Below are 27,620 nucleotides of genomic sequence, written 5' to 3'. Positions count from 1 at the left end.
GAGTTACATCCTGTATTATACTCCAGAGCTGCACTCACTATTCTGCTGGTGCAGTCACTGTGTACATACATTACATTACTGATCCTGAGTTACCTCCTGTATTATACTCCAGAGCTGCACTCACTATTCTGCTGGTGCAGTCACTGTGTACATACATTACTGATCCTGAGTTACCTCCTGTATTATACTCCAGAGCTGCACTCACTATTCTGCTGGTGCAGTCACTGTGTACATACATTACATTACTGATCCTGAGTTACCTCCTGTATTATACTCCAGAGCTGCACTCACTATTCTGCTGGTGCAGTCACTGTGTACATACATTACATTACTGATCCTGAGATACATCCTGTATTATACTCCAGAGCTGCACTCACTTTTCTGCTGGTGCAGTCTCTGTGTACATACATTACATTACTGATCCTGAGTTACCTCCTGTATTATACTCCAGAGCTGCACTCACTATTCTGCTGGTGCAGTCACTGTGTACATACATTACATTACTGATCCTGAGTTACATCCTGTATTATACTCCAGAGCTGCACTCACTATTCTGCTGGTGCAGTCACTGTATACATACATTACATTACTGATCCTGAGTTACCTCCTGTATTATACTCCAGAGCTGCACTCACTATTCTGCTGGTGCAGTCACTGTGTACATACATTACATTACTGATCCTGAGTTACCTCCTGTATTATACTCCAGAGCTGCACTCACTATTCTGCTCGTGGAGTCACTGTGTACATACATTACATTACTGATCCTGAGTTACATCCTGTATTATACTCCAGAGCTGCACTCACTATTCTGCTGGTGCAGTCACTGTGTACATACATTACATTACTGATCCTGAGTTACATCCTGTATTATACTCCAGAGCTGCACTCACTATTCTGCTGGTGCAGTCACTGTGTACATACATTACATTACGGATCCTGAGTTACCTCCTGTATTATACTCCAGAGCTGCACTCACTATTCTGCTGGTGCAGTCACTGTGTACATACATTACATTACTAATCCTGAGTTACCTCCTGTATTATACTCCAGAGCTGCACTCACTATTCTGCTGGTGCAGTCACTGTTTACATACATTACATTACTAATCCTGAGTTACCTCCTGTATTATACTCCAGAGCTGCACTCACTATTCTGCTGGTGCAGTCACTATGTACATACATTACATTACTGATCCTGAGTTACATCCTGTATTATACCCCAGAGCTGCACTCACTATTCTGCTGGTGCAGTCACTATGTACATACATTACATTACTGATCCTGAGTTACATCCTGTATTATACTCCAGAGCTGCACTCACTATTCTGCTGGTGCAGTCACTGTGTACATACATTACATTACTGATCCTGAGTTACCTCCTGTATTATACTCCAGAGCTGCACTCACTATTCTGCTGGTGGAGTCACTGTGTACATACATTACATTACTGATCCTGAGTTACCTCCTGTATTATACTCCAGAGCTGCACTCACTATTCTGCTGGTGCAGTCACTGTGTACATACATTACTTTACTGATCCTGAGTTACATCCTGTATTATACCCCAGAGCTGCACTCACTGTTCTGCTGGTGCAGTCACTGTGTACATACATTACATTACTGATCCTGAGTTACATCCTGTATTATACTCCAGAGCTGCACTCACTATTCTGCTGGTGCAGTCACTGTGTACATACATTACATTACTGATCCTGAGTTACATCCTGTATTATACTCCAGAGCTGCACTCACTATTCTGCTGGTGCAGTCACTGTGTACATACATTACATTACTGATCCTGAGTTACATCCTGTATTATACTCCAGAGCTGCACTCACTATTCTGCTGGTGGAGTCACTGTGTACATACATTACATTACTGATCCTGAGTTACCTCCTGTATTATACTCCAGAGCTGCACTCACTATTCTGCTGGTGCAGTCACTGTGTACATACATTACTGATCCTGAGTTACATCCTGTATTATACTCCAGAGCTGCACTCACTATTCTGCTGGTGCAGTCACTGTGTACATACATTACATTACTGATCCTGAGTTACCTCCTGTATTATACTCCAGAGCTGCACTCACTATTCTTCTGGTGCAGTCACTGTGTACATACATTACATTACTGATCCTGAGTTACCTCCTGTATTATACTCCAGAGCTGCACTCACTATTCTGCTGGTGCAGTCACTGTGTACATACATTACATTACTGATCCTGAGTTACCTCCTGTATTATACTCCAGAGCTGCACTCACTATTCTGCTGGTGCAGTCACTGTGTACATACATTACATTACTGATCCTGAGATACATCCTGTATTATACTCCAGAGCTGCACTCACTTTTCTGCTGGTGCAGTCTCTGTGTACATACATTACATTACTGATCCTGAGTTACCTCCTGTATTATACTCCAGAGCTGCACTCACTATTCTGCTGGTGCAGTCACTGTGTACATACATTACATTACTGATCCTGAGTTACATCCTGTATTATACTCCAGAGCTGCACTCACTATTCTGCTGGTGCAGTCACTGTGTACATACATTACATTACTGATCCTGAGTTACCTCCTGTATTATACTCCAGAGCTGCACTCACTATTCTGCTGGTGCAGTCACTGTGTACATACATTACATTACTGATCCTGAGTTACATCCTGTATTATACCCCAGAGCTGCACTCACTATTCTGCTGGTGCAGTCACTGTGTACATACATTACTGATCCTGAGTTACATCCTGTATTATACTCCAGAGCTGCACTCACTATTCTGCTGGGGCAGTCTCTGTGTACATACATTACATTACTGATCCTGAGTTACATCCTGTATTATACCCCAGAGCTGCACTCACTATTCTGCTGGTGCAGTCACTATGTACATACATTACATTACTGATCCTGAGTTACATCCTGTATTATACTCCAGAGCTGCACTCACTATTCTGCTGGTGCAGTCACTGTGTACATACATTACATTACTGATCCTGAGTTACCTCCTGTATTATACTCCAGAGCTGCACTCACTATTCTGCTGGTGGAGTCACTGTGTACATACATTACATTACTGATCCTGAGTTACCTCCTGTATTATACTCCAGAGCTGCACTCACTATTCTGCTGGTGCAGTCACTGTGTACATACATTACATTACTGATCCTGAGTTACATCCTGTATTATACCCCAGAGCTGCACTCACTATTCTGCTGGTGCAGTCACTGTGTACATACATTACATTACTGATCCTGAGTTACATCCTGTATTATACTCCAGAGCTGCACTCACTATTCTGCTGGTGCAGTCACTGTGTACATACATTACATTACTGATCCTGAGTTACCTCCTGTATTATACTCCAGAGCTGCACTCACTATTCTGCTGGTGCAGTCACTGTGTACATACATTACTGATCCTGAGTTACCTCCTGTATTATACTCCAGAGCTGCACTCACTATTCTGCTGGTGCAGTCACTGTGTACATACATTACATTACTGATCCTGAGTTACCTCCTGTATTATACTCCAGAGCTGCACTCACTATTCTGCTGGTGCAGTCACTGTGTACATACATTACATTACTGATCCTGAGATACATCCTGTATTATACTCCAGAGCTGCACTCACTTTTCTGCTGGTGCAGTCTCTGTGTACATACATTACATTACTGATCCTGAGTTACCTCCTGTATTATACTCCAGAGCTGCACTCACTATTCTGCTGGTGCAGTCACTGTGTACATACATTACATTACTGATCCTGAGTTACATCCTGTATTATACTCCAGAGCTGCACTCACTATTCTGCTGGTTCAGTCACTGTGTACATACATTACATTACTGATCCTGAGTTACCTCCTGTATTATACTCCAGAGCTGCACTCACTATTCTGCTGGTGCAGTCACTGTGTACATACATTACATTACTGATCCTGAGTTACATCCTGTATTATACTCCAGAGCTGCACTCACTATTCTGCTGGTTCAGTCACTGTGTACATACATTACATTACTGATCCTGAGTTACCTCCTGTATTATACTCCAGAGCTGCACTCACTATTCTGCTGGTGCAGTCACTGTGTACATACATTACATTACTGATCCTGAGTTACCTCCTGTATTATACTCCAGAGCTGCACTCACTATTCTGCTGGTGCAGTCACTGTGTACATACATTACATTACTGATCCTGAGTTACATCCTGTATTATACTCCAGAGCTGCACTCACTATTCTGCTGGTGCAGTCACTGTGTACATACATTACATTACTGATCCTGAGTTACATCCTGTATTATACTCCAGAGCTGCACTCACTATTCTGCTGGGGCAGTCACTGTGTACATACATTACATTACTGATCTTGAGTTACATCCTGTATTATACTCCAGAGCTGCACTCACTATTCTGCTGGTGCAGTCACTGTGTACATACATTACATTACTGACCCTGAGTTACATCCTGTATTATACCCCAGAGCTGCACTCACTATTCTGCTGGTGCAGTCACTGTGTACATACATTACATTACTGATCCTGAGTTACATCCTGTATTATACTCCAGAGCTGCACTCACTATTCTGCTGGTGCAGTCACTGTGTACATACATTACATTACTGATCCTGAGTTACCTCCTGTATTATACTCCAGAGCTGCACTCACTATTCTGCTGGTGCAGTCACTGTGTACATACATTATATTACTGATCCTGAGTTACCTCCTGTATTATACTCCAGAGCGGCACTCACTATTCTGCTGGTGCAGTCACTGTGTACATACATTACATTACTGATCCTGAGTTACATCCTGTATTATACCCCAGAGCTGCACTCACTATTCTGCTGGTGCAGTCACTGTGTACATACATTACATTACTGATCCTGAGTTACATCCTGTATTATACTCCAGAGCTGCACTCACTATTCTGCTGGTGCAGTCACTATGTACATACATTACATTACTGATCCTGAGTTACCTCCTGTATTATACTCCAGAGCTGCACTCACTATTCTGCTGGTGCAGTCACTGTGTACATACATTACATTACTGATCCTGAGTTACCTCCTGTATTATACTCCAGAGCTGCACTCACTATTCTGCTGGTGCAGTCACTGTGTACATACATTACATTACTGATCCTGAGTTACCTCCTGTATTATACTCCAGAGCTGCACTCACTATTCTGCTCGTGGAGTCACTGTGTACATACATTACATTACTGATCCTGAGTTACATCCTGTATTATACTCCAGAGCTGCACTCACTATTCTGCTGGTGCAGTCACTGTGTACATACATTACATTACTGATCCTGAGTTACCTCCTGTATTATACTCCAGAGCTGCACTCACTATTCTGCTGGTGCAGTCACTGTGTACATACATTACATTACTAATCCTGAGTTACCTCCTGTATTATACTCCAGAGCTGCACTCACTATTCTGCTGGTGCTGTCACTGTGTACATACATTACATTACTGATCCTGAGTTACATCCTGTATTATACCCCAGAGCTGCACTCACTATTCTGCTGGTGCAGTCACTATGTACATACATTACATTACTGATCCTGAGTTACATCCTGTATTATACTCCAGAGCTGCACTCACTATTCTGCTGGTGCAGTCACTGTGTACATACATTACATTACTGATCCTGAGTTACCTCCTGTATTATACTCCAGAGCTGCACTCACTATTCTTCTGGTGCAGTCACTGTGTACATACATTACATTACTGATCCTGAGTTACCTCCTGTATTATACTCCAGAGCTGCACTCACTATTCTGCTGGTGCAGTCACTGTGTACATACATTACATTACTGATCCTGAGTTACCTCCTGTATTATACTCCAGAGCTGCACTCACTATTCTGCTGGTGCAGTCACTGTGTACATACATTACATTACTGATCCTGAGTTACCTCCTGTATTATACTCCAGAGCTGCACTCACTATTCTGCTGGTGCAGTCACTATGTACATACATTACATTACTGATCCTGAGTTACATCCTGTATTATACTCCAGAGCTGCACTCACTATTCTGCTGGTGCAGTCACTATGTACATACATTACATTACTGATCCTGAGTTACATCCTGTATTATACTCCAGAGCTGCACTCACTATTCTGCTGGTGCAGTCACTATGTACATACATTACATTACTGATCCTGAGTTACATCCTGTATTATACTCCAGAGCTGCACTCACTATTCTGCTGGTGCAGTCACTATGTACATACATTACATTACTGATCCTGAGTTACATCCTGTATTGTACTCCAGAGCTGCACTCACTATTCTGCTGGTGCAGTCACTGTGTACATGCATTACATTACTGATCCTGAGTTACCTCCTGTATTATACTCCAGAGCTGCACTCACTATTCTGCTGGTGCAGTCACTGTGTACATGCATTACATTACTGATCCTGAGTTACCTCCTGTATTATACTCCAGAGCTGCACTCACTATTCTGCTGGTGCAGTCACTGTGTACATACATTACATTACTGATCCTGAGTTACATCCTGTATTATACTCCAGAGCTGCACTCACTATTCTGCTGGTGCAGTCACTGTGTACATGCATTACATTACTTATCCTGGGTTACATCCTGTATTATACCCCAGAGCTGCACTCACTATTCTGCTGGTACAGTCACTGTGTACATACATTACATTACTGATCCTGAGTTACCTCCTGTATTATACTCCAGAGCTGCACTCACTATTCTGCTGGTGCAGTCACTGTGTACATGCATTACATTACTGATCCTGAGTTACCTCCTGTATTATACTCCAGAGCTGCACTCACTATTCTGCTGCTGCAGTCACTGTGTACATACATTACATTACTGATCCTGAGTTACATCCTGTATTATACCCCAGAGCTGCACTCACTATTCTGCTGGTGCAGTCACTGTGTACATACATTACATTACTGATCCTGAGTTACCTCCTGTATTATACTCCAGAGCTGCACTCACTATTCTGCTGGTGCAGTCACTGTGTACATACATTACATTACTGATCCTGAGTTACATCCTGTATTATACTCCAGAGCTGCACTCACTATTCTGCTGGTGCAGTCACTGTGTGCATACATTACATTACTGATCCTGAGTTACCTCCTGTATTATACTCCAGAGCTGCACTCACTATTCTGCTGGTGCAGTCACTGTGTACATACATTACATTACTGATCCTGAGTTACATCCTGTATTATACCCCAGAGCTGCACTCACTATTCTGCTTGTGCAGTCACTATGTACATACATTACATTACTGATCCTGAGTTACATCCTGTATTATACTCCAGAGCTGCACTCACTATTCTGCTGGTGCAGTCACTGTGTACATACATTACATTACTGATCCTGAGTTACCTCCTGTATTATACTCCAGAGCTGCACTCACTATTCTGCTGGTGCAGTCACTGTGTGCATACATTACTGATCCTGAGTTACCTCCTGTATTATACTCCAGAGCTGCACTCACTATTCTGCTGGTGCAGTCACTGTGTACATACATTACATTACTGATCCTGAGTTACCTCCTGTATTATACTCCAGAGCTGCACTCACTATTCTTCTGGTGCAGTCACTGTGTACATACATTACATTACTGATCCTGAGTTACCTCCTGTATTATACTCCAGAGCTGCACTCACTATTCTGCTGGTGCAGTCACTGTGTACATACATTACATTACTGATCCTGAGTTACCTCCTGTATTATACTCCAGAGCTGCACTCACTATTCTGCTGGTGCAGTCACTATGTACATACTTTACATTACTGATCCTGAGTTACATCCTGTATTATACTCCAGAGCTGCACTCACTATTCTGCTGGTGCAGTCACTATGTACATACATTACATTACTGATCCTGAGTTACATCCTGTATTATACTCCAGAGCTGCACTCACTATTCTGCTGGTGCAGTCACTGTGTACATACATTACATTACTGATCCTGAGTTACATCCTGTATTATACTCCAGAGCTGCACTCACTATTCTGCTGGTGCAGTCTCTGTGTACATACATTACATTACTGATCCTGAGTTACCTCCTGTATTATACTCCAGAGCTGCACTCACTATTCTGCTGGTGCAGTCACTGTGTACATACATTACATTACTGATCCTGAGTTACATCCTGTATTATACTCCAGAGCTGCACTCACTATTCTGCTGGTGCAGTCACTGTGTACATACATTACATTACTGATCCTGAGTTACCTCCTGTATTATACTCCAGAGCTGCACTCACTATTCTGCTGGTGCAGTCACTGTGTACATACATTACATTACTGATCCTGAGTTACCTCCTGTATTATACTCCAGAGCTGCACTCACTATTCTGCTGGTGCAGTCACTGTGTACATACATTACATTACTGATCCTGAGTTACATCCTGTATTATACCCCAGAGCTGCACTCATTATTCTGCTGGTGCAGTCACTGTGTACATACATTACATTACTGATCCTGAGTTACATCCTGTATTTTACCCCAGAGCTGCACTCACTATTCTGCTGGTGCAGTCACTGTGTACATACATTACATTACTGATCTTGAGTTACATCCTGTATTATACTCCAGAGCTGCACTCACTATTCTGCTGGTGCAGTCACTGTGTACATGCATTACATTACTTATCCTGGGTTACATCCTGTATTATACCCCAGAGCTGCACTCACTATTCTGCTGGTACAGTCACTGTGTACATACATTACATTACTGATCCTGAGTTACCTCCTGTATTATACTCCAGAGCTGCACTCACTATTCTGCTGGTGCAGTCACTGTGTACATACATTACATTACTGATCCTGAGTTACCTCCTGTATTATACTCCAGAGCTGCACTCACTATTCTGCTGGTGCAGTCACTGTGTACATACATTACATTACTGATCCTGAGTTACCTCCTGTATTATACTCCAGAGCTGCACTCACTATTCTGCTGCTGCAGTCACTGTGTACATACATTACATTACTGATCCTGAGTTACATCCTGTATTATACCCCAGAGCTGCACTCACTATTCTGCTGGTGCAGTCACTGTGTACATACATTACATTACTGATCCTGAGTTACCTCCTGTATTATACTCCAGAGCTGCACTCACTATTCTGCTGGTGCAGTCACTGTGTTTATACATTACATTACTGATCCTGAGTTACATCCTGTATTATACTCCAGAGCTGCACTCACTATTCTGCTGGTGCAGTCACTGTGTGCATACATTACATTACTGATCCTGAGTTACATCCTGTATTATACTCCAGAGCTGCACTCACTATTCTGCTGGTTCATTCACTGTGTGCATACATTACTGATCCTGAGTTACCTCCTGTATTATACTCCAGAGCTGCACTCAGTATTCTGCTGGTGCAGTCACTGTGTACATACATTACATTACTGATCCTGAGTTACCTCCTGTATTATACTCCAGAGCTGCACTCACTATTCTTCTGGTGCAGTCACTGTGTACATACATTACATTACTGATCCTGAGTTACCTCCTGTATTATACTCCAGAGCTGCACTCACTATTCTGCTGGTGCAGTCACTGTGTACATACATTACATTACTGATCCTGAGTTACCTCCTGTATTATACTCCAGAGCTGCACTCACTATTCTGCTGGTGCAGTCACTATGTACATACATTACATTACTGATCCTGAGTTACATCCTGTATTATACTCCAGAGCTGCACTCACTATTCTGCTGGTGCAGTCACTGTGTACATACATTACATTACTGATCCTGAGTTACCTCCTGTATTATACTCCAGAGCTGCACTCACTATTCTGCTGGTGCAGTCACTATGTACATACATTACATTACTGATCCTGAGTTACATCCTGTATTATACTCCAGAGCTGCACTCACTATTCTGCTGGTGCAGTCACTGTGTACATACATTACATTACTGATCCTGAGTTACCTCCTGTATTATACTCCAGAGCTGCACTCACTATTCTGCTGGTGCAGTCACTGTGTACATACATTACATTACTGATCCTGAGTTACATCCTGTATTATACTCCAGAGCTGCACTCACTATTCTGCTGGTGCAGTCACTGTGTACATACATTACATTACTGATCCTGAGTTACCTCCTGTATTATACTCCAGAGCTGCACTCACTATTCTGCTGCTGCAGTCACTGTGTACATACATTACATTACTGATCCTGAGTTACATCCTGTATTATACCCCAGAGCTGCACTCACTATTCTGCTGGTGCAGTCACTGTGTACATACATTACATTACTGATCCTGAGTTACCTCCTGTATTATACCCCAGAGCTGCACTCACTATTCTGCTGGTGCAGTCACTGTGTACATACATTACATTACTGATCCTGAGTTACCTCCTGTATTATACTCCAGAGCTGCACTCACTATTCTGCTGGTGCAGTCACTGTATACATACATTACATTACTGATCCTAAGTTACATCCTGTATTATACTCCTGAGCTGCACTCACTATTCTGCTGGTGGAGTCACTGTGTACATACATTACATTACTGATCCTGAGTTACCTCCTGTATTATACTCCAGAGCGGCACTCACTATTCTGCTGGTGCAGTCACTGTGTACATACATTACATTACTGATCCTGAGTTACATCCTGTATTATACCCCAGAGCTGCACTCACTATTCTGCTGGTGCAGTCACTATGTACATACATTACATTACTGATCCTGAGTTACATCCTGTATTATACTCCAGAGCTGCACTCACTATTCTGCTGGTGCAGTCACTGTGTACATACATTACATCACTGATACTGAGTTACATCCTGTATTATACCCCAGAGCTGCACTCACTATTCTGCTGGTGCAGTCACTATGTACATACATTACATTACTGATCCTGAGTTACATCCTGTATTATACTCCAGAGCTGCACTCACTATTCTGCTGGTGCAGTCACTATGTACATACATTACATTACTGATCCTGAGTTACATCCTGTATTATACTCCAGAGCTGCACTCACTATTCTGCTGGTGCAGTCACTATGTACATACATTACATTACTGATCCTGAGTTACATCCTGTATTATACTCCAGAGCTGCACTCACTATTCTGCTGGTGCAGTCACTGTGTACATACATTACATTACTGATCCTAAGTTACATCCTGTATTATACTCCAGAGCTGCACTCACTATTCTGCTGGTGCAGTCACTATGTACATACATTACATTACTGATCCTGAGTTACATCCTGTATTATACTCCAGAGCTGCACTCACTATTCTGCTGGTGCAGTCACTATGTACATACATTACATCACTGATACTGAGTTACATCCTGTATTATACCCCAGAGCTGCACTCACTATTCTGCTGGTGCAGTCACTATGTACATACATTACATTACTGATCCTGAGTTACATCCTGTATTATACCCCAGAGCTGCACTCACTATTCTGCTGGTGCAGTCACTATGTACATACATTACATCACTGATACTGAGTTACATCCTGTATTATACCCCAGAGCTGCACTCACTATTCTGCTGGTGCAGTCACTATGTACATACATTACATTACTGATTCTGAGTTACATCCTGTATTATACTCCAGAGCTGCACTCACTATTCTGCTGGTGGAGTCACTGTGTACATACATTACATTACTGATCCTGAGTTACCTCCTGTATTATACTCCAGAGCGGCACTCACTATTCTGCTGGTGCAGTCACTGTGTACATACATTACATTACTGATCCTGAGTTACATCCTGTATTATACCCCAGAGCTGCACTCACTATTCTGCTGGTGCAGTCACTATGTACATACATTACATTACTGATCCTGAGTTACATCCTGTATTATACTCCAGAGCTGCACTCACTATTCTGCTGGTGCAGTCACTATGTACATACATTACATTACTGATCCTGAGTTACATCCTGTATTATACTCCAGAGCTGCACTCACTATTCTGCTGGTGCAGTCACTGTGTATATACATTACATTACTGATCCTGAGTTACATCCTTTATTATACTCCAGAGCTGCACTCACTATTCTGCTGGTGCAGTCACTGTGTACATACATTACATTACTGATCCTGAGTTACATCCTGTATTATACTCCAGAGCTGCACTCACTATTCTGCTGGTGCAGTCACTGTGTACATACATTACATTACTGATCCTGAGTTACATCCTGTATTATACTCCAGAGCTGCACTCACTATTCTGCTGGTGCAGTCACTATGTACATACATTACATTACTGATCCTGAGTTACATCCTGTATTATACTCCAGAGCTGCACTCACTATTCTGCTGGTGCAGTCACTGTGTACATACATTACATTACTGATCCTGAGTTACATCCTGTATTATACTCCAGAGCTGCACTCACTATTCTGCTGGTGCAGTCACTGTGTACATACATTACATTACTGATCCTGAGTTACATCCTGTATTATACTCCAGAGCTGCACTCACTATTCTGCTGGTGCAGTCACTGTGTACATACATTACATTACTGATCCTGAGTTACATCCTGTATTATACCCCAGAGCCGCACTCACTATTCTGCTGGTGCAGTCACTGTGTACATACATTACATTACTGATCCTGAGTTACATCCTGTATTATACCCCAGAGCTGCACTCACTATTCTGCTGGTGCAGTCACTATGTACATACGTTACATTACTAATCCTGAGTTACATCCTGTATTATACTCCAGAGCTGCACTCACTATTCTGCTGGTGCAGTCACTATGTACATACATTACATTACTGATCCTGAGTTACATCCTGTATTATACTCCAGAGCTGCACTCACTATTCTGCTGGTGCAGTCACTGTGTACATACATTACATTACTGATCCTGAGTTACCTCCTGTATTATACTCCAGAGCTGCACTCACTATTCTGCTGGTGCAGTCACTGTGTACATACATTACATTACTGATCCTGAGTTACATCCTGTATTATACTCCAGAGCTGCACTCACTATTCTGCTGGTGCAGTCACTGTGTACATACATTACATTACTGATCCTAAGTTACATCCTGTATTATACTCCTGAGCTGCACTCACTATTCTGCTGGTGCAGTCACTGTGTACATACATTACTGATCCTGAGTTACCTCCTGTATTATACTCCAGAGCTGCACTCAATATTCTGCTGGTGCAGTCACTGTGTACATACATTACATTACTGATACTGAGTTACCTCCTGTATTATACTCCAGAGCTGCACTCACTATTCTTCTGGTGCAGTCACTGTGTACATACATTACATTACTGATCCTGAGTTGCCTCCTGTATTATACTCCAGAGCTGCACTCACTATTCTGCTGGTGCAGTCACTGTGTACATACATTACATTACTGATCCTGAGTTACCTCCTGTATTATATTCCAGAGCTGCACTCACTATTCTTCTGGTGCAGTCACTGTGTACATACATTACATTACTGATCCCGAGTTACCTCCTGTATTATACTCCAGAGCTGCACTCACTATTCTGCTGGTGCAGGCACTGTGTACATACATTACATTACTGATCCTGAGTTACATACTGTATTATTCTCCAGAGCTGCACTCACTATTCTGCTGGTGCAGTCACAGTGTACATACATTACATTACTTATCCTGAGTTACATCCTATATTATACTCCAGAGCTGCACTCACTATTCTGCTGGTTCAGTCATTGTGTGTATACATGATATTACTTATCCTGTATTATACTCCAGAGCTGCACTCACTATTCTGTTGCAGAGCTGGTCACTTTTCGTTGTATGGAGATAATATATGCACGTTTGTATGTTGAACAGTTAAGGACACAACGTATTTTACATAATTGACGGCCTGTTACGTGAGCGTTCCTCTGGAGGTGAAGGCCGGTTACGTGAGCGTTCCTCTGGAGGTGAAGGCCGGTTACGTGAGCGTTCCCCTGGAGGTGAAGGCCGGTTTGTCATACCAGTGGTTTTTAGGTCACCTTATAAGTGGCACCGGTTGTCGATGCTTTAATCCGGCTCTGTGTCATGGCATGCATTCCTCACAGGCATGTGTCAAGCACCACCTACAGTACTGAGGTTTGGAACGTCCTCCCTGTGGCCCCATAAGTCAGAGGCTGAGTTGTTTAGGAGGCTGAGTTGTTTAGGAGGCTGAGGTGTTTAGGAGGCTGAGGTGTTTAGGAGGCTGAGGTGTTTAGGAGGCTGAGGTGTTTAGGAGGCTGAGGTGTTTAGGAGGCTGAGGTGTTTAGGAGGCTGGGGTGTGGTGCCTCATCACTGTGTTATCTAACCACAGCTAAGCTGGATCACAATGTTCTTTATACTCCCTGACGGACATCATTTTTTTTGGGGAGGATTTTCTTTGGGTTCCATCAATAAGCTCGTGTCTATGGGTTCATTGAAGGGACGACCTTGAATTTCCAACCATGCCAATTCCATGGTTTCTCTATGATTTCCCCACCTCACCCCATTACAGTTTGTCGCTGCACCATAAGGGGCAGCTTGCAAATGTTAGGGTGACACTGCACACCTGAAGTTAAAGATTTATAAAGCAATCATAACATGAAGTTAGACTTTACAGGGAACTGCAATGGGTACCTAATGCACCCTCTAAATGGTCAACGCCCATAGATGCTAAATTATTGGGCATTATTGCTTTTGCTCATGCTAAATAACCTTTTTAAGGTCATCTGTTCCGAGTTGCCAAATTCACAATATAGAGAAAAGTATTTGCCCCCTCCATATTCTACATAGAGCAGCTTTTCTGACTTGCATTCTATATCCATTAGACATTAATATATAGTTGGACCTTCTTTAGATTTACGGTATCAACCGCCGCTCTTCTAGGAAGGTTTCCTAAAGGATTTGGAGGGGTCTTTGGGAAAGTTTGCCCCATCATCCAGAAGAGCACTTTTTGACTACGGCCCCACTATCAGTAGTCAGGTAGAGTACTTCAGGTATGTAGAATTAATGCACTTTTTTTCTGTTATACCTTTTCTCTGATTGTTCCTCACCTGGTTTGGTCTCCCACTCCTGAAAAAAAAAATACTGACCAAATAGTGATAGTGGGGCCATGGCCTTCAGGTCAGATACTGTTGTTGGAGATTGGATGAGGTTTAGGTTGAGCTTCTATTCGGCTTGGTCATGTTCTTCCACTAACTCCCACCACCATTATCTGTGTGGACCTTATGCATTGGGCACAGTAATGGGGGTCAGAAAAGGGCCTTCCCCCAAATTGTTCCCACAAAGCTGGAAGCTACAATTGTCCATAATGTCTTGTTCTAAGTGAGAGAAAAAAACAGCATTCGGCGATAAGAATACTTTTTTTAGTTGGTGGAATGTAACTTTTTTTCTTAGGCAGAGGTCCTCTGGAAATGTTTAAGTTCGTCTTAGCTCCCCTTTAAGTTTTGAAATCTAAAATGGCCTCCTCCACTACAGACACTGTAAATGTTCTGCTTTATTAAGAGAAAGGGCAACGCTTCTGTTAATCCCAGGGTGATGAAAGTGTTCTTTTTTTTTTTTTTCAACTATCCCACACCCCCTCTCTTAAGATACACCTGTATCCTTGGGGTCTAAGCTACGCAGGTGCTTTGCCCCAGGGCACTACCAGCTAGTGAAACTTGGCGCAGCGATCAGGGCTCTCTGCCAGGGGTTGTGTTTGTCACACACTGTGCACGGTGAGAAGTATTTGTCTATTATATGTGACTCTTCAAAAACTCTTTCCCTCTGGAATAAAATTTTGATAGTTGATGGAGATGTGTAAAGGAGGAAATTTTCAGGTGAAGTACGACAGGGGAGCTATTTAAAAAGGGGTGGTCTCCGAATCGTGTGCACGGCAAATGACATTAGTCAAGGCAATTACTGTGCTTTTAAGTAAATAACAGGGGTGGGGATGTCTAATGGCGTCTAATTGTCCCAAATATAGCCTCTGTTTGCTAAAATGCCCTGGTTTTAGCACTTATTTTATAATGCCGGGCTATAGGGATATTATAAGTTCTCTAAAAAGCATGACTTCATATGGCGGAGTAGTCAGGTGGCTTGCACTCGCCTGCTCCAGGCTTTGTTCACAGGGTTCATTAAATTAGGTACCGCCATGGGTATGTAATTCACCCACTGAACTGCTTCCTATGAAAAAGGGTTACCACAATTAGAAAATCATGGCTGCTCTGATCCAGAAACAGCGCTCTCTATTCCTTGAGTTTAATACTGCACACATCTTGTCGATTAGTTTAGTGGTTGTTTTTCTGGGTTTTTTTTTAAGAAAGCTATTTTTTTTTATTCTTTTTTAAGAGGTAGTAATTTTCCTACATTATCTGCGCACAACTTAATAAATTCCCGTCAGTTCATGGGATTGGAATTCGAGTCCAGATCCTTTTTTGTCCCGATCGCCTCTTCGGCCGTTTCCGCAATCCGTGCCGGAATGCGTCTCGTTACCAGGATTGCTCGCCGAGAGCGGAGGTTTTTTTTATTTGTCCACGGCGTGGAATGCTTTTTATTAACACCCGAGAAGTCATCTTTGCGTGGCGCCCTGCCAGCCTGTGCTTAATTACACGTCTATAGAGCAAATTAGGTCAGCTCTTCCCAGTACCGCGCAACCGTCTCATCTTTGGTATGCAAATAATGAAATGAACTTTACTGAATCACTCCGCCATTTTACTGGAAACAGCCAGCAAGTAGGTCAGATCTTAACACTTCCAAACAGCTGTAGGGGGCTGCAGTCAGAGTAGGAATATGCAGGGCTGGCTGGGATGTGTAGTTCGCCTTTTTAATATATTTTTTTTTCCTCTTTTTCATTGCAGGCTCAGCTTTTCAAGCACGGCAAAAGAGAAGACTGTTTACCCTATGGTGAGACTCTGACCAAAACAATAAAGGGGTTGTCCTGTGGAAGCTGGGTGATTAGCAATATGGCCGCTGTGACCCCCAGAGAGGTTGTCATTCAGTTATTCCTTTCTGATGATATGTCTGCTTGGTTCACTTAGGTTCGCTTAATTCTTAGGGAGCAGATGCACATTTAATTAGGTACTTCCATGGGTACGAAATATACCCCCTAAACAGTCATTTCCAATAACATGTAACTGAAAAAACTTAAAACATTGCAGCTTTTTTCCAAAAGCAGCTCTGCGCATGTTTTTTTGGTGTTTCGAGTTTTGCAGCTCTGCTCAATTAAAGTGACTGCCAACCTGCAATACCAGATACCACCTGGGAAAAGGGAGGGGTGCTGGGTTTTTTTTTTTGGGGGGGGGGGGAATCAGCCATGTTTGTCTTTTGTTTGTTGTTGCATGTAATTGGCTTTGGAAGTTTAGTGGGTGCATGAGATACCCATGGCGGTACCTAATTCAATGAATGTACATTTAGACACTAAAATACAAGTGCTGTTTATGGAAAAAGCAGCTATGTTTTTATGATTCAGGACAGAGAATGTGAGACACCCCTTCAAATTGTCGCCCAACTTGCCCTGAAACACTTGCGTTGGTAACTTGAACTATTACCTTCTTTCTCTCTCTGCCGCAGCCGCCACCGTGCTGAACGCCCTGGATAACTGCAAGCTCTGCGACTGCAACCAAACCGTGCTCCGCAAGCTGGGAGTCAAGCTGGTCCAGCGCCTGGGGCTCACCTTCCTCAAACCCAAGGTGGCCAACTGGAGGTACGTGGGATTAGAGGGGGTCCCGTGCACCCCACTCCTCTGTACCATCATGCCCCATAGAAACCTACAGATTAGTGGGATTCATGGGAGTCTCTGCACTAAGGAGAAGAAAAAAAAATCCCAAAGTCATTAGTGACAGCTCCTCTGTGATGCTAATGGAGCGAGGTTGCCTAACCGGTCGGGCGGCTTCCCGGCTGAGCTGCTGACACATGGGAAGCAGCTCAGCTTTTACTGCCCCTCTGGCAGCACATAAGCCTCATCCAGGTTTAACACTCCCATCATTGATGTCCGTGGTTCCCGCGGAGGGTGCATTGTGCCGGCCCTTTAATATGCAGAACGGAGTAGCCACCGGCTACAAAAATCCGGCAGGGGCCTCATCCCTACGACCCTCCATCAGATCTCCCACGCTGATAGGCGAGTGGTCGTCATCTTCCCTACCATCGAAACCCATGACTTCTGGGCTTCTAACACTTGTGGGGGCAGGAAGCTGAGATATGGGGGGGATGAAGGAGAAAAGCCAACAGCTCCTTGTGTCTCAGCTTTGTGAACCCCTGAGAAGTTAGGACGGCCATAAATGTTGAACAGATACCGCCGCCGGAGAATGGGGCCCCAGGCACCAGCTGTCATGGAATAGCGCCCCCTTCAGCTCCGGCCCAGGAGACCACGTTGGGGGTGTGAGTCCTGAAGAAGTTGACCCATAAGGTCAAGGATTTTAGCCGATTAGTGACCTTCCAGCACCGGCTCCCATCGCTGCTGTTTAACGTTTTCACTGCCACCGTTCATCCCGACAGCGGTATGAAAATGCATCGGCCGCCATTGCACTTCACCCACTTGTCTCCCCGCGACTCATTGCAGGGAGCCAATGGCTGCTGAAGGCCCCCAATGTCCACGATCTTAGTCCACCTGAAAAAATGACACCTCTCCCCAGGTATCAGCGCGGATCCAGATCTCTGGCTGCCAATTTGCTCCAAGCCTCCGCCGGCATCCAGAATCCGTCCACGACTTCCTCCCCCGATGAGGAGGAGTACGACATCCCAGAGGAGATCGAGCATGTAGTAGGTACGTGCTGACCGCCTCTCTTGCTCCTTCTGAACGAAGACACTTCATGACGTAGGATTGTAAAAATTAGGCTAAAAGCAGGAAAATTACACTGGGGTGTACTTTTTTTTTTTTTTTTTTGTCATTAGCTGCAGTACCACTTTTCACCACTTTTTCGCAGCAGCTAATCTTTTCCATAGACGTCAATGCAACAGCGCCCCCTCGTAACTATTTTTTTTTTTTTTTCGCATTTCTACTTTTTTTCTGTTTATTTTTACATAGTTTTTAGGGAGGATTTATTTTAGAATTATTTTAATTTTTTTGTGAGAATTGTTAGCTGCAGTACCTTTTATCACCACTAATTCACAGCTGCTCTTCTGTTCCATAGACTTCAATGCAACAGCGCCCCCTCATCATGAGGTTTTGTTTTTTTCCTTAAATATACCTATTTTAGAAGAAAGAACAGAGCAGAGCGCAGCGCCCGGTGCCTGAATATGTCTTTTTGCTTGTTTATTAATTTTCCACTTTCGGTCTCCTTACAGAGCAGTTGCTGGTGGGGCTGAAGGACAAAGACACCATTGTGCGATGGTCTGCGGCGAAAGGGTATGTGGGTCTGCTGGGCACTATGAAGTCTTCTTCCTACCCCCCGCTCCTTCTCGCCCGACCGTTACAGGTCTCACAGTTGGCAGAGCAAACATCATTGTAGTGAGATTTACTGAGCCCTCGGGGCAGAAGCCGTGTTTGCTCCTTCACTTCCTTGTCACGATCTGCAGCCAAATCTCCGGCCCGTGCACTGCGCCCTCTCCGTCCCTCGCTCCGTGCACCAGCTCCTTTTCTCGCTCCGTGCACCAGCTCCGTCCCTCTCTCCGTGCGCCAGCTCCGTTTCTCTCTCCGTGCACGGCGCCAGCTCCGTTTCTCTCTCCGTGCACGGCGCCAGCTCCGTTTCTCGCTCCGTGCACGGCGCCAGCTCCGTTTCTCTCTCCGTGCACGGCGCCAGCTCCGTTTCTCGCTCCGTGCCCGGCGCCAGCTCCGTTTCTCGCTCCGTGCACGGCGCCAGCTCCGTTTCTCGCTCCGTGCACGGCGCCAGCTCCGTTTCTCGCTCCGTGCACGGCGCCAGCTCCGTTTCTCGCTCCGTGCACGGCGCCAGCTCCGTTTCTCGCTCCGTGCACGGCGCCAGCTCCGTTTCTCGCTCCGTGCACGGCGCCAGCTCCGTTTCTCTCTCCGTGCACGGCGCCAGCTCCGTTTCTCTCTCCGTGCACGGCGCCAGCTCCGTTTCTCTCTCCGTGCACGGCGCCAGCTCCGTTTCTCTCTCCGTGCACGGCGCCAGCTCCGTTTCTCTCTCCGTGCACGGCGCCAGCTCCGTTTCTCGCTTTGTGCACGGCGCCAGCTCCGTTTCTCTCTCCGTGCACGGCGTCAGCTCCGTTTCTCTCTCCGTGCACGGCGTCAGCTCCGTTTCTCTCTCCGTGCACGGCGCCAGCTCCGTTTCTCTCTCCGTGCACGGCGCCAGCTCCGTTTCTCGCTCCGTGCACGGCGCCAGCTCCGTTTCTCGCTCCGTGCACGGCGCCAGCTCCGTTTCTCGCTCCGTGCACGGCGCCAGCTCCGTTTCTCGCTCCGTGCACGGCGCCAGCTCCGTTTCTCTCTCCGTGCACGGCGCCAGCTCCGTTTCTCTCTCCGTGCACGGCGCCAGCTCCGTTTCTCTCTCCGTGCACGGCGCCAGCTCCGTTTCTCTCTCCGTACACGGCGCCAGCTCCGTTTCTCGCTTTGTGCACGGCGTCAGCTCCGTTTATCTCTCCGTGCACGGCGTCAGCTCCGTTTCTCTCTCCGTGCACGGCGCCAGCTCCGTTTCTCTCTCCGTGCACGGCGCCAGCTCCGTTTCTCGCTCCTTGCACGACCCAGCTCCGTTTCTCGCTCCGTGCACGGCGCCAGCTCCGTTTCTCGCTCCGTGCACGGCGCCAGCTCCGTTTCTCGCTCCGTGCACGGCGCCAGCTCCGTTTCTCGCTCCGTGCACGGCGCCAGCTCCGTTTCTCGCTCCTTGCACGGCGCCAGCTCCGTTTCTCGCTCCTTGCACGGCGTCAGCTCCGTTTCTCGCTCCGTGCACGGCGCCAGCTCCGTTTCTCGCTCCGTGCACGGCGCCAGCTCGGTTTCTCGCTCCGTGCACGGCGCCAGCTCCGTTTCTCTCTCCGTGCACGGCGCCAGCTCCGTTTCTCTCTCCGTGCACGGCGCCAGCTCCGTTTCTCTCTCCGTGCACGGCGCCAGCTCCGTTTCTCTCTCCGTGCACGGCGCCAGCTCCGTTTCTCGCTCCGTGCACGGCGCCAGCTCCGTTTCTTGCTCCGTGCACGGCGCCAGCTCCGTTTCTCGCTCCGAGCACGGCGCCAGCTCCGTTTCTCTCTCCGTGCATGGCGCCAGCTCCGTTTCTCTCTCCGTGCACGGCGCCAGCTCCGTTTCTCGCTCCGTGCACGGCGCCCGCTCCGTTTCTCGCTCCGTGCACGGCGCCCGCTCTGTTCCACGCCCTCTCCGTCCCTCGGCCCCTTTCGCCGCGCCCTCTCCGTCCCTCGGCCCCTTTCGCCGCGCCCTCTCCGTCCCTCGGCCCCTTTCGCCGCGCCCTCTCCGTCCCTCGGCCCCTTTCGCCGCGCCCTCCTCCGTCCCTCGGCCCCTTTCGCCGCGCCCTCCTCCGTCCCTCGGCCCCTTTCGCCGCGCCCTCCTCCGTCCCTCGGCCCCGTGCACCGCGCCCTCCTCCGTCCCTCGGCCCCGTGCGCCGCGCCCTCCTCCGTCCCTCGGCCCCGTGCGCCGCGCCCTCCTCCGTCCCTCGGCCCCTTTTGCCGCGCCCTCTCCGTCCCTCGGCCCCTTTTGCCGCGCCCTCCTCCGTCCCTCGGCCCCGTGCGCCGCGCCCTCCTTCGGCCCCGTGCGCCGCGCCCTCCTCCGTCCCTCGGCCCCGTGCGCCGCGCCCTCTTCCGTCCCTCGGCCCCGTGCGCCGCGCCCTCCTCCGTCCCTCGGACCCGTGCGCCGCGCCCTCCTCCGTCCCTCGGACCCGTGCGCCGCGCCCTCCTCCGTCCCTCGGACCCGTGCGCCGCGCCCTCCTCCGTCCCTCGGACCCGTGCGCCGCGCCCTCCTCCGTCCCTCGGACCCGTGCGCCGCGCCCTCCTCCGTCCCTTGCCCACCCCATGATTGGTTTTGTTTTCCCAGGATCGGACGGCTGACAGGCCGGCTGCCCAGAGACCTGGCGGATGACGTGGTCGGCTCCGTGCTGGACTGCTTCAGGTAATCTCAGGACGATCTCCGCTGTGTCTGATGCTGCAAGATGGTTCCTGGCAGGATTTGCATAGCGGTTCCCCGAGCACCTGGAGGCCTGTGCCGACTTGTGTGCCCTCCAGACACCTCCCCTCATCCTGTGTACACGGCCGTTATACACCGTTCAGACCAGGAGGTGGCGCTCTGTACAATCTCCAGACCCTCACAGCGATGGACTCCTGAGAACCTCCTAGAGATCCGGGGGTCTTAGGATACTGAGACCTCCCCACAGGATTGACCCCCTAAAAGGGACTTGGGTCCCCCACCGAGACCCCCTAACAGGGACTTGGGTCCCCCACCGAGACCCGCTACAGGGACTTGGGCCCCCTGCAAGGATTGGTTCCCCCACCGAGTCCCCCTGCAGTGATTGGGTCCCCCCGATATATGTCACTGCCCCCTCACACCCGTCTCCTGTAATACTCTGTGCTGCTGTTGTTATTCCTGTCCTCTCTTTAATGATCGGTGATCGGCTCATTACATAATTCTGGACAGATGTGCCCCGCCCCCATCACCCTCGGTGCCCTCCGCTTACGTCTCTGTCCCCTGCCTGGTGACTCCCGGTCACTGACTATTATTTTTTGCCTTTCCTTCTCCCGCAGTTTCCAGGAGACGCACACGGCGTGGCACGGGGGCTGCCTGGCGCTGGCGGAGCTGGGCCGGAGAGGACTGCTGCTGCCCTCCCGCCTCCCTGACGGTAAACGCTTCCTCCATTACTGTCCCCTCCGTGCGGTCACCTACACAGTAATGTCCGGCCGGTGCTCCTGTCTCGAGGCCCGGGGTGGTCCCTGTACTTGTAGTGCTGGCCGGAGCCCTCCTCCTGATTGCATTGTGTAAACCCACACCATGTTCACCTACCGCCCCAGCCAGCACGCCTGTAGCTTCAGGGCCTGCAAGTCTAGACTTGTGGAACACACGTCAGCTTCGTGGTGGCCGGGTCACTTGCACAGTCATGGTGACCATCCGTGGATGCGGTGTCGTCACTGTGTGTTCTGCAGTCCCCTTCCTCCAGCGATCCGCACGCAGGCACTCACTCTCTCCGGCCTCAAGCCTAATAGCAGAAGAGTTGAACGTCAGGATGGGCCACCGCTATTGTCAGCCGCCATCGAGGTCTCCGTGGCCCTCACCCAGCAGACACTGGTCATTTTCCTCCTCCGGAGCCAGAAAGTGAAAGAATATCACTTCAGTGTGATCTCTGCCTGACGGCGCGGGGGAACCTGGTCTCTGCCTGACGGCGCGGGGGAACCTGGTCTCTGCCTGACGGCGCGGGGGAACCTGGTCCCTGCCTGTCGGCGCGGGGGAGCCTGGTCCCTGCCTGTCGGCGCGGGGGAGCCTGGTCCCTGCCTGTCGGCGCGGGGGAGCCTGGTCCCTGCCTGTCGGCGCGGGGGAGCCTGGTCCCTGCCTGTCGGCGCGGGGGAGCCTGGTCCCTGCCTGTCGGCGCGGGGGAGCCTGGTCCCTGCCTGTCGGCGCGGGGGAGCCTGGTCCCTGCCTGTCGGCGCGGGGGAGCCTGGTCCCTGCCTGTCGGCGCGGGGGAGCCTGGTCCCTGCCTGTCGGCGCGGGGGAGCCTGGTCCCTGCCTGTCGGCGCGGGGGAACCTGGTCCCTGCCTGTCGGCGCGGGGGAACCTGGTCCCTGCCTGTCGGCGCGGGGGAACCTGGTCCCTGCCTGACGGCGCGGGGGGACCTGGTCCCTGCCTGACGGCGCGGGGGGACCTGGTCCCTGCCTGACGGCGCGGGGGGACCTGGTCCCTGTCTGACGGCGCGGGGGAACTTGGTCCCTGTCTGACGGCGTGGGGGGACCTGGTCTCTGCATGAAGCAGGTATGTAATAAGACCACAATTACTTAAAAGGCACTATTACCCAAAATTCCTTCTGCAGATTTTGGCCCTCTTTTTCCATAGCTTGAAGATGAGATTTGCGAAAGTGGGACAGGCCAGTCTGTCTGGGCTGGGCGTGTCGGCGGGCCGATCCGTCTGGGCTGGGCGTGTAGGCGGGCCGGTCTGTCTAGGCTGCGCGGGCGTTGGCGAGCTGGTCTGTCTGGGCTGCAGGTGCGCGTCGATCAGTGGGTCTGTCTGCCCTGCGCCCGCGTCGGCTAGCGGGTCTGTCTGGGCTGCACGCGTGCCTCGGCTAGTGTGTCTGTCTGGACTGCGTGCGTGTCGGCCGGCGGGTTTGTCTGGGCTGCGCACGTCGGCGGCCAGCGGGTCTGTCTAGGCTGCACGCGTGCGTCGGCTAGTGTGTCTGTCTGGACTGCGTGCGTGTCGGCCGGCGGGTTTGTCTGGGCTGCGCGCGTCGGCGGCCAGCGGGTCTGTCTAGGCTGCACGCGTGCGTCGGCTAGTGGGTCTGTCTGGACTGCGTGCGTGTCGGCCGGCGGGTTTGTCTGAGCTGCGCGCGTCGGCGGCCAGCGGGTCTGTCTAGGCTGCACGCGTGCGTCGGCTAGTGGGTCTGTCTGGACTGCGTGCGTGTCGGCCGGCGGGTTTGTCTGGACTGCGTGTGTGTCGGCCGATGGGTTTGTCTAGGCTGTGCGTGTCGGCTAGCGGGTCTGTCTGGGCTGCGTGTGCGTCGGCTAGCGGGTGTGTCTGGACTGCGTGCGGGTCTGTCTGGGCTGCGTGTGCGTCGGCTAGCGGTTCTGTCTGGGCTGCACGCGTGCGTCGATCAGTGGGTCTGTCTGCGCTGCGTCGGCCAGCTGTTCTGTCTGGGCTGCGCGCGCGTCGGCTAGTGTGTCTGTCTGGACTGCGTGCGTGTCGGCCGGCGGGTTTGTCTGGGCTGTGCGTGTCGGCCAGCGGGTCTGTCTGGGCTGCGCTCGCGTCGGCTAGCGGGTCTGTCTGGACTGCGTGCGTGTCGGCCGGTGATTTTGTCTGGGCGGCGCGCGTCGGCGGGCCGGTCCGGGCTGTATGCCCACATTGTAGTGGTGACCTGCCCACTCGTTGGTCACCATTTTCACTTGGTAAGAAGCACGCAGATTCCTGAATTCTGAGAAATAAAGCCTTTATTGTTTTTATTAGATTTTTTTTTTATTCTTCATTTTGTTTGGAAAGCAGAACATAAAAAAAAAAAAAAGACAAAACCCGGAAGCATTGTCCGTATCCTCCGCGCACACGTCTGCGCAGCCGGACGGCGGACGTCAGCCCCTCACCCTGCAGCAGCGCCGGCTATGCTTTATACAAAAATAAATATTACCAATATATAAATATGTTGCGTCCTGACCCGTATCCTGCGCGGGGGGATGGGGCAAGCAGCGGGGGCGGGGAGAGGACATCCGCTAAATATTAGCTTCATCAGTTCATTAGAGTCCGCGCTCATCAGCAAGAACTTCAGATTAACCAGTTAGTGCCCGACCACACGTAGTCATCGAAAAGCAGCTCTCAGGAACAGCGAGACAAGCGAGTGCCGTCTAGGACATCCTCTGCCTCTTCCTCAGGGTGAAGACTCTGTTGCAGTCAGATGTTTTTGCTTTCTTGGAGGCCGTTTTGCTCACGTCTTTGAGGTTCCCTCTTTTTTGACTCTTCGGTTTGCCACGACTTTGATCGCCCGGAGAGGTGAGCGCTGTTTTCTCCAGTTTAACCCCCTGGGTTTCCAAAATGTCCTCCTCCACCGCCCGGGCGGCTGGAACAGGGCTGTACGACGCCAGTTGGCAAAGGGCTACCGCCGCCGATTGCTTCTGCTCATCACATTGGTCCATCAGCGCCTTCACGTCTACCATGTTGATGATGTCTTGGTTTGGCGAATGCGGCCTTTGATTTGGAGACATCTCTTCTGCGTTGTCTTTCCTGCCCGTGTCTTTGACGGACAGGTTCAGCGGCATGTCTTGGTCCACGAAGTCGGCATTGGGCCGGTGTTCTGGGGCGATCTCTGTATCTAACTCGACCCTTTTAGAGAGGTTAAGAGGTACAAATGCCTCGTCATCGCCACTCGTTGATGTGTCACAGTCGGCATCGGTATCCAAGGAGGACATGACTTCTTCATTCTCAGAGCTGAAATGAGAAAAATTGGGACAGGTTAAGAATATGGTCTTCTTTAAAAAGCTTCTCAAACATCAACATTATCTTGCTCCAGATATGGAAAAGGGACTCAGGAGAAGCAAGAAGTGAATGAATGTGAGGACACTGAGGAGGTGACCATGAAAATCCTCGAGATCAACCAACTAATGTCAAAGCGAACATCTTCTCTCTATGGTCTGCGTTGATATGAATCTACATAAGACGTAGCGGACAAGGTGGAAGACCTACACAGATGTCGTCAAAGCAACATGAACGACCCAACTAATTTCGAGATTGACATCATAGCTAAGTTAAGGAATCAAGGACAAGGTGGACACTGTCAAGGGGATCAACCAATTTTAAGATTACTTACCATGGAGAATCTCCTCGACTTAGCGAAGGTTGGGAGTCGGTGCTCTTCACTGGCTTGAAAGCTGTTGGGTTTTGCCCCACACTGTCCCACTTTCCTAACGTAGAGGTAGATTTGCTGGACAGGTCGAAGATTCCTTCAAAGCCTTGACTGTTCTGAGTGAAGTTGGTTGGGCTTGGTCTACCAGGAGAGCCAGTAGCGGCACTGGCGGCCCGTGGACTCATCTTCAGGCCCTCTCCTTCATGTTTATGCTTGTCTTGGCCGAGAAGAGCCTCCTTTTGACAGTCCTCTTGTTTTTGAGATGGTTCTAAGGAGTAGAAAAGTGGTGGGCTTGAGGTTGGATAGAGGAAAGGTGTGTTGTCCATACTTGGTGCCGTGGGGGCTTTGGTCAAGCCATGAGATAATTTGAGGCCATATGGTGAAAAGGAGTGTTCGGCCGGCCGGTAGAAGCCGTACGGCATGGACGAGCTCTGCTGGAACTGATGCATCAGTCTGAAATCAATTGATGGATTTATCGGATTTGGCATGGAGAGTCCCGAAGATTGAATGGGGTGAGGACGGAAGAGTCTGTGGTCTGTGGAACCGTACATTGATATCCTTGAGCTATCATACATATACGGTAGGACAGCCTGCACCCCGGTCTCGTAATACTTATATTCCGGTATCATTTGTCGAATGTAATGTGGGAATGTTGACTTGGGACCAAACTCAGGTGGAACCAGTTCTGCAGTTTTCCATGGGGTTGATATTAACCTTTGGAAAGCAGACCCCTCACTATGGACTCCTTTGACTGGGCCTACCGGTGGTATGATTTCAGGTAGATGGCTTCTCTCTGTGCCAACCGGCATAAAGGCCGAGGGTCTCAAAACTCCTTCAATAGTGATTGGCTTCGAAATTGGGCTATGCCCAGTTGGCGAGGGTACAGTCACGTCTTTGTGGTTGACCAGCTTTTCCACATGTGCTTTGGACTCCTTATTTGTGGCTTCCACATTGTCTTTGAGTTCATCTCTGGTGATGTGGAGTTGTCCATTAGCCACAACAGGCGTGGGCTTTACCAAACCCTCAGGGGACTGCTGTTTGGGCTCCATGACATTCAACTTTGGGCTCTTGACCGCTCTGTCTTGCTCGGTCACTAGAGTGATGGAGTTTTTGCAAAGCCCGTACTTCATGTGGTTGAAGAGATGAGATTTCTCGTTGCAGGTGAACGGACACTGGAAGCACTTGTACTTGAATGGCTTTCCTGGAGGTCTCGGGATGTAATGAGGCTTCTTGGGCTTGCGCTCCTTCACAATGGACATCTTGAAGCTTCT

General features: G+C 48.7%; 2 protein-coding genes across 3 annotated transcripts in view; one reads left to right on the top strand and one right to left on the bottom strand.

Annotated features, from left to right (window-relative positions):
• The window catches only part of TBCD (tubulin folding cofactor D), a 232,762-nt gene that overhangs the window by 53,703 nt on the left and 151,439 nt on the right, over positions 1-27,620 (top strand). Inside the window, exons 9-14 of the mRNA XM_073660419.1 lie at positions 16,799-16,844; positions 17,511-17,643; positions 18,572-18,702; positions 19,224-19,284; positions 21,865-21,939; positions 22,569-22,663. Of these exons, the coding sequence (XP_073516520.1) occupies positions 16,799-16,844; positions 17,511-17,643; positions 18,572-18,702; positions 19,224-19,284; positions 21,865-21,939; positions 22,569-22,663 (541 nt within the window). The remainder of the gene's footprint in view (positions 1-16,798; positions 16,845-17,510; positions 17,644-18,571; positions 18,703-19,223; positions 19,285-21,864; positions 21,940-22,568; positions 22,664-27,620) is intronic.
• Positions 24,949-27,620, bottom strand: part of ZNF750 (zinc finger protein 750) — a 9,553-nt gene continuing 6,881 nt past the window's right edge. For both annotated transcript variants that reach the window (XM_073660288.1, XM_073660289.1), the window contains exons 2-3: positions 26,314-27,620; positions 24,949-25,934 (exon numbers count right to left, since the gene is read on the bottom strand). The exon at positions 26,314-27,620 is cut by the window's right edge and continues 95 nt beyond it. In XM_073660288.1, coding sequence (XP_073516389.1) covers positions 25,355-25,934; positions 26,314-27,608 — 1,875 coding nt within the window. In that variant the 5' untranslated portion in view covers positions 27,609-27,620 and the 3' untranslated portion in view covers positions 24,949-25,354. The remainder of the gene's footprint in view (positions 25,935-26,313) is intronic.

This window comes from Phyllobates terribilis, unplaced genomic scaffold, assembly GCF_046119375.1.
Source record: "Phyllobates terribilis strain yellow unplaced genomic scaffold, ASM4611937v1 Scaffold_25__1_contigs__length_18738178, whole genome shotgun sequence".
Taxonomy (NCBI): domain Eukaryota; kingdom Metazoa; phylum Chordata; class Amphibia; order Anura; family Dendrobatidae; genus Phyllobates; species Phyllobates terribilis.
This window is presented reverse-complemented; position numbering and strand designations above follow the sequence as displayed.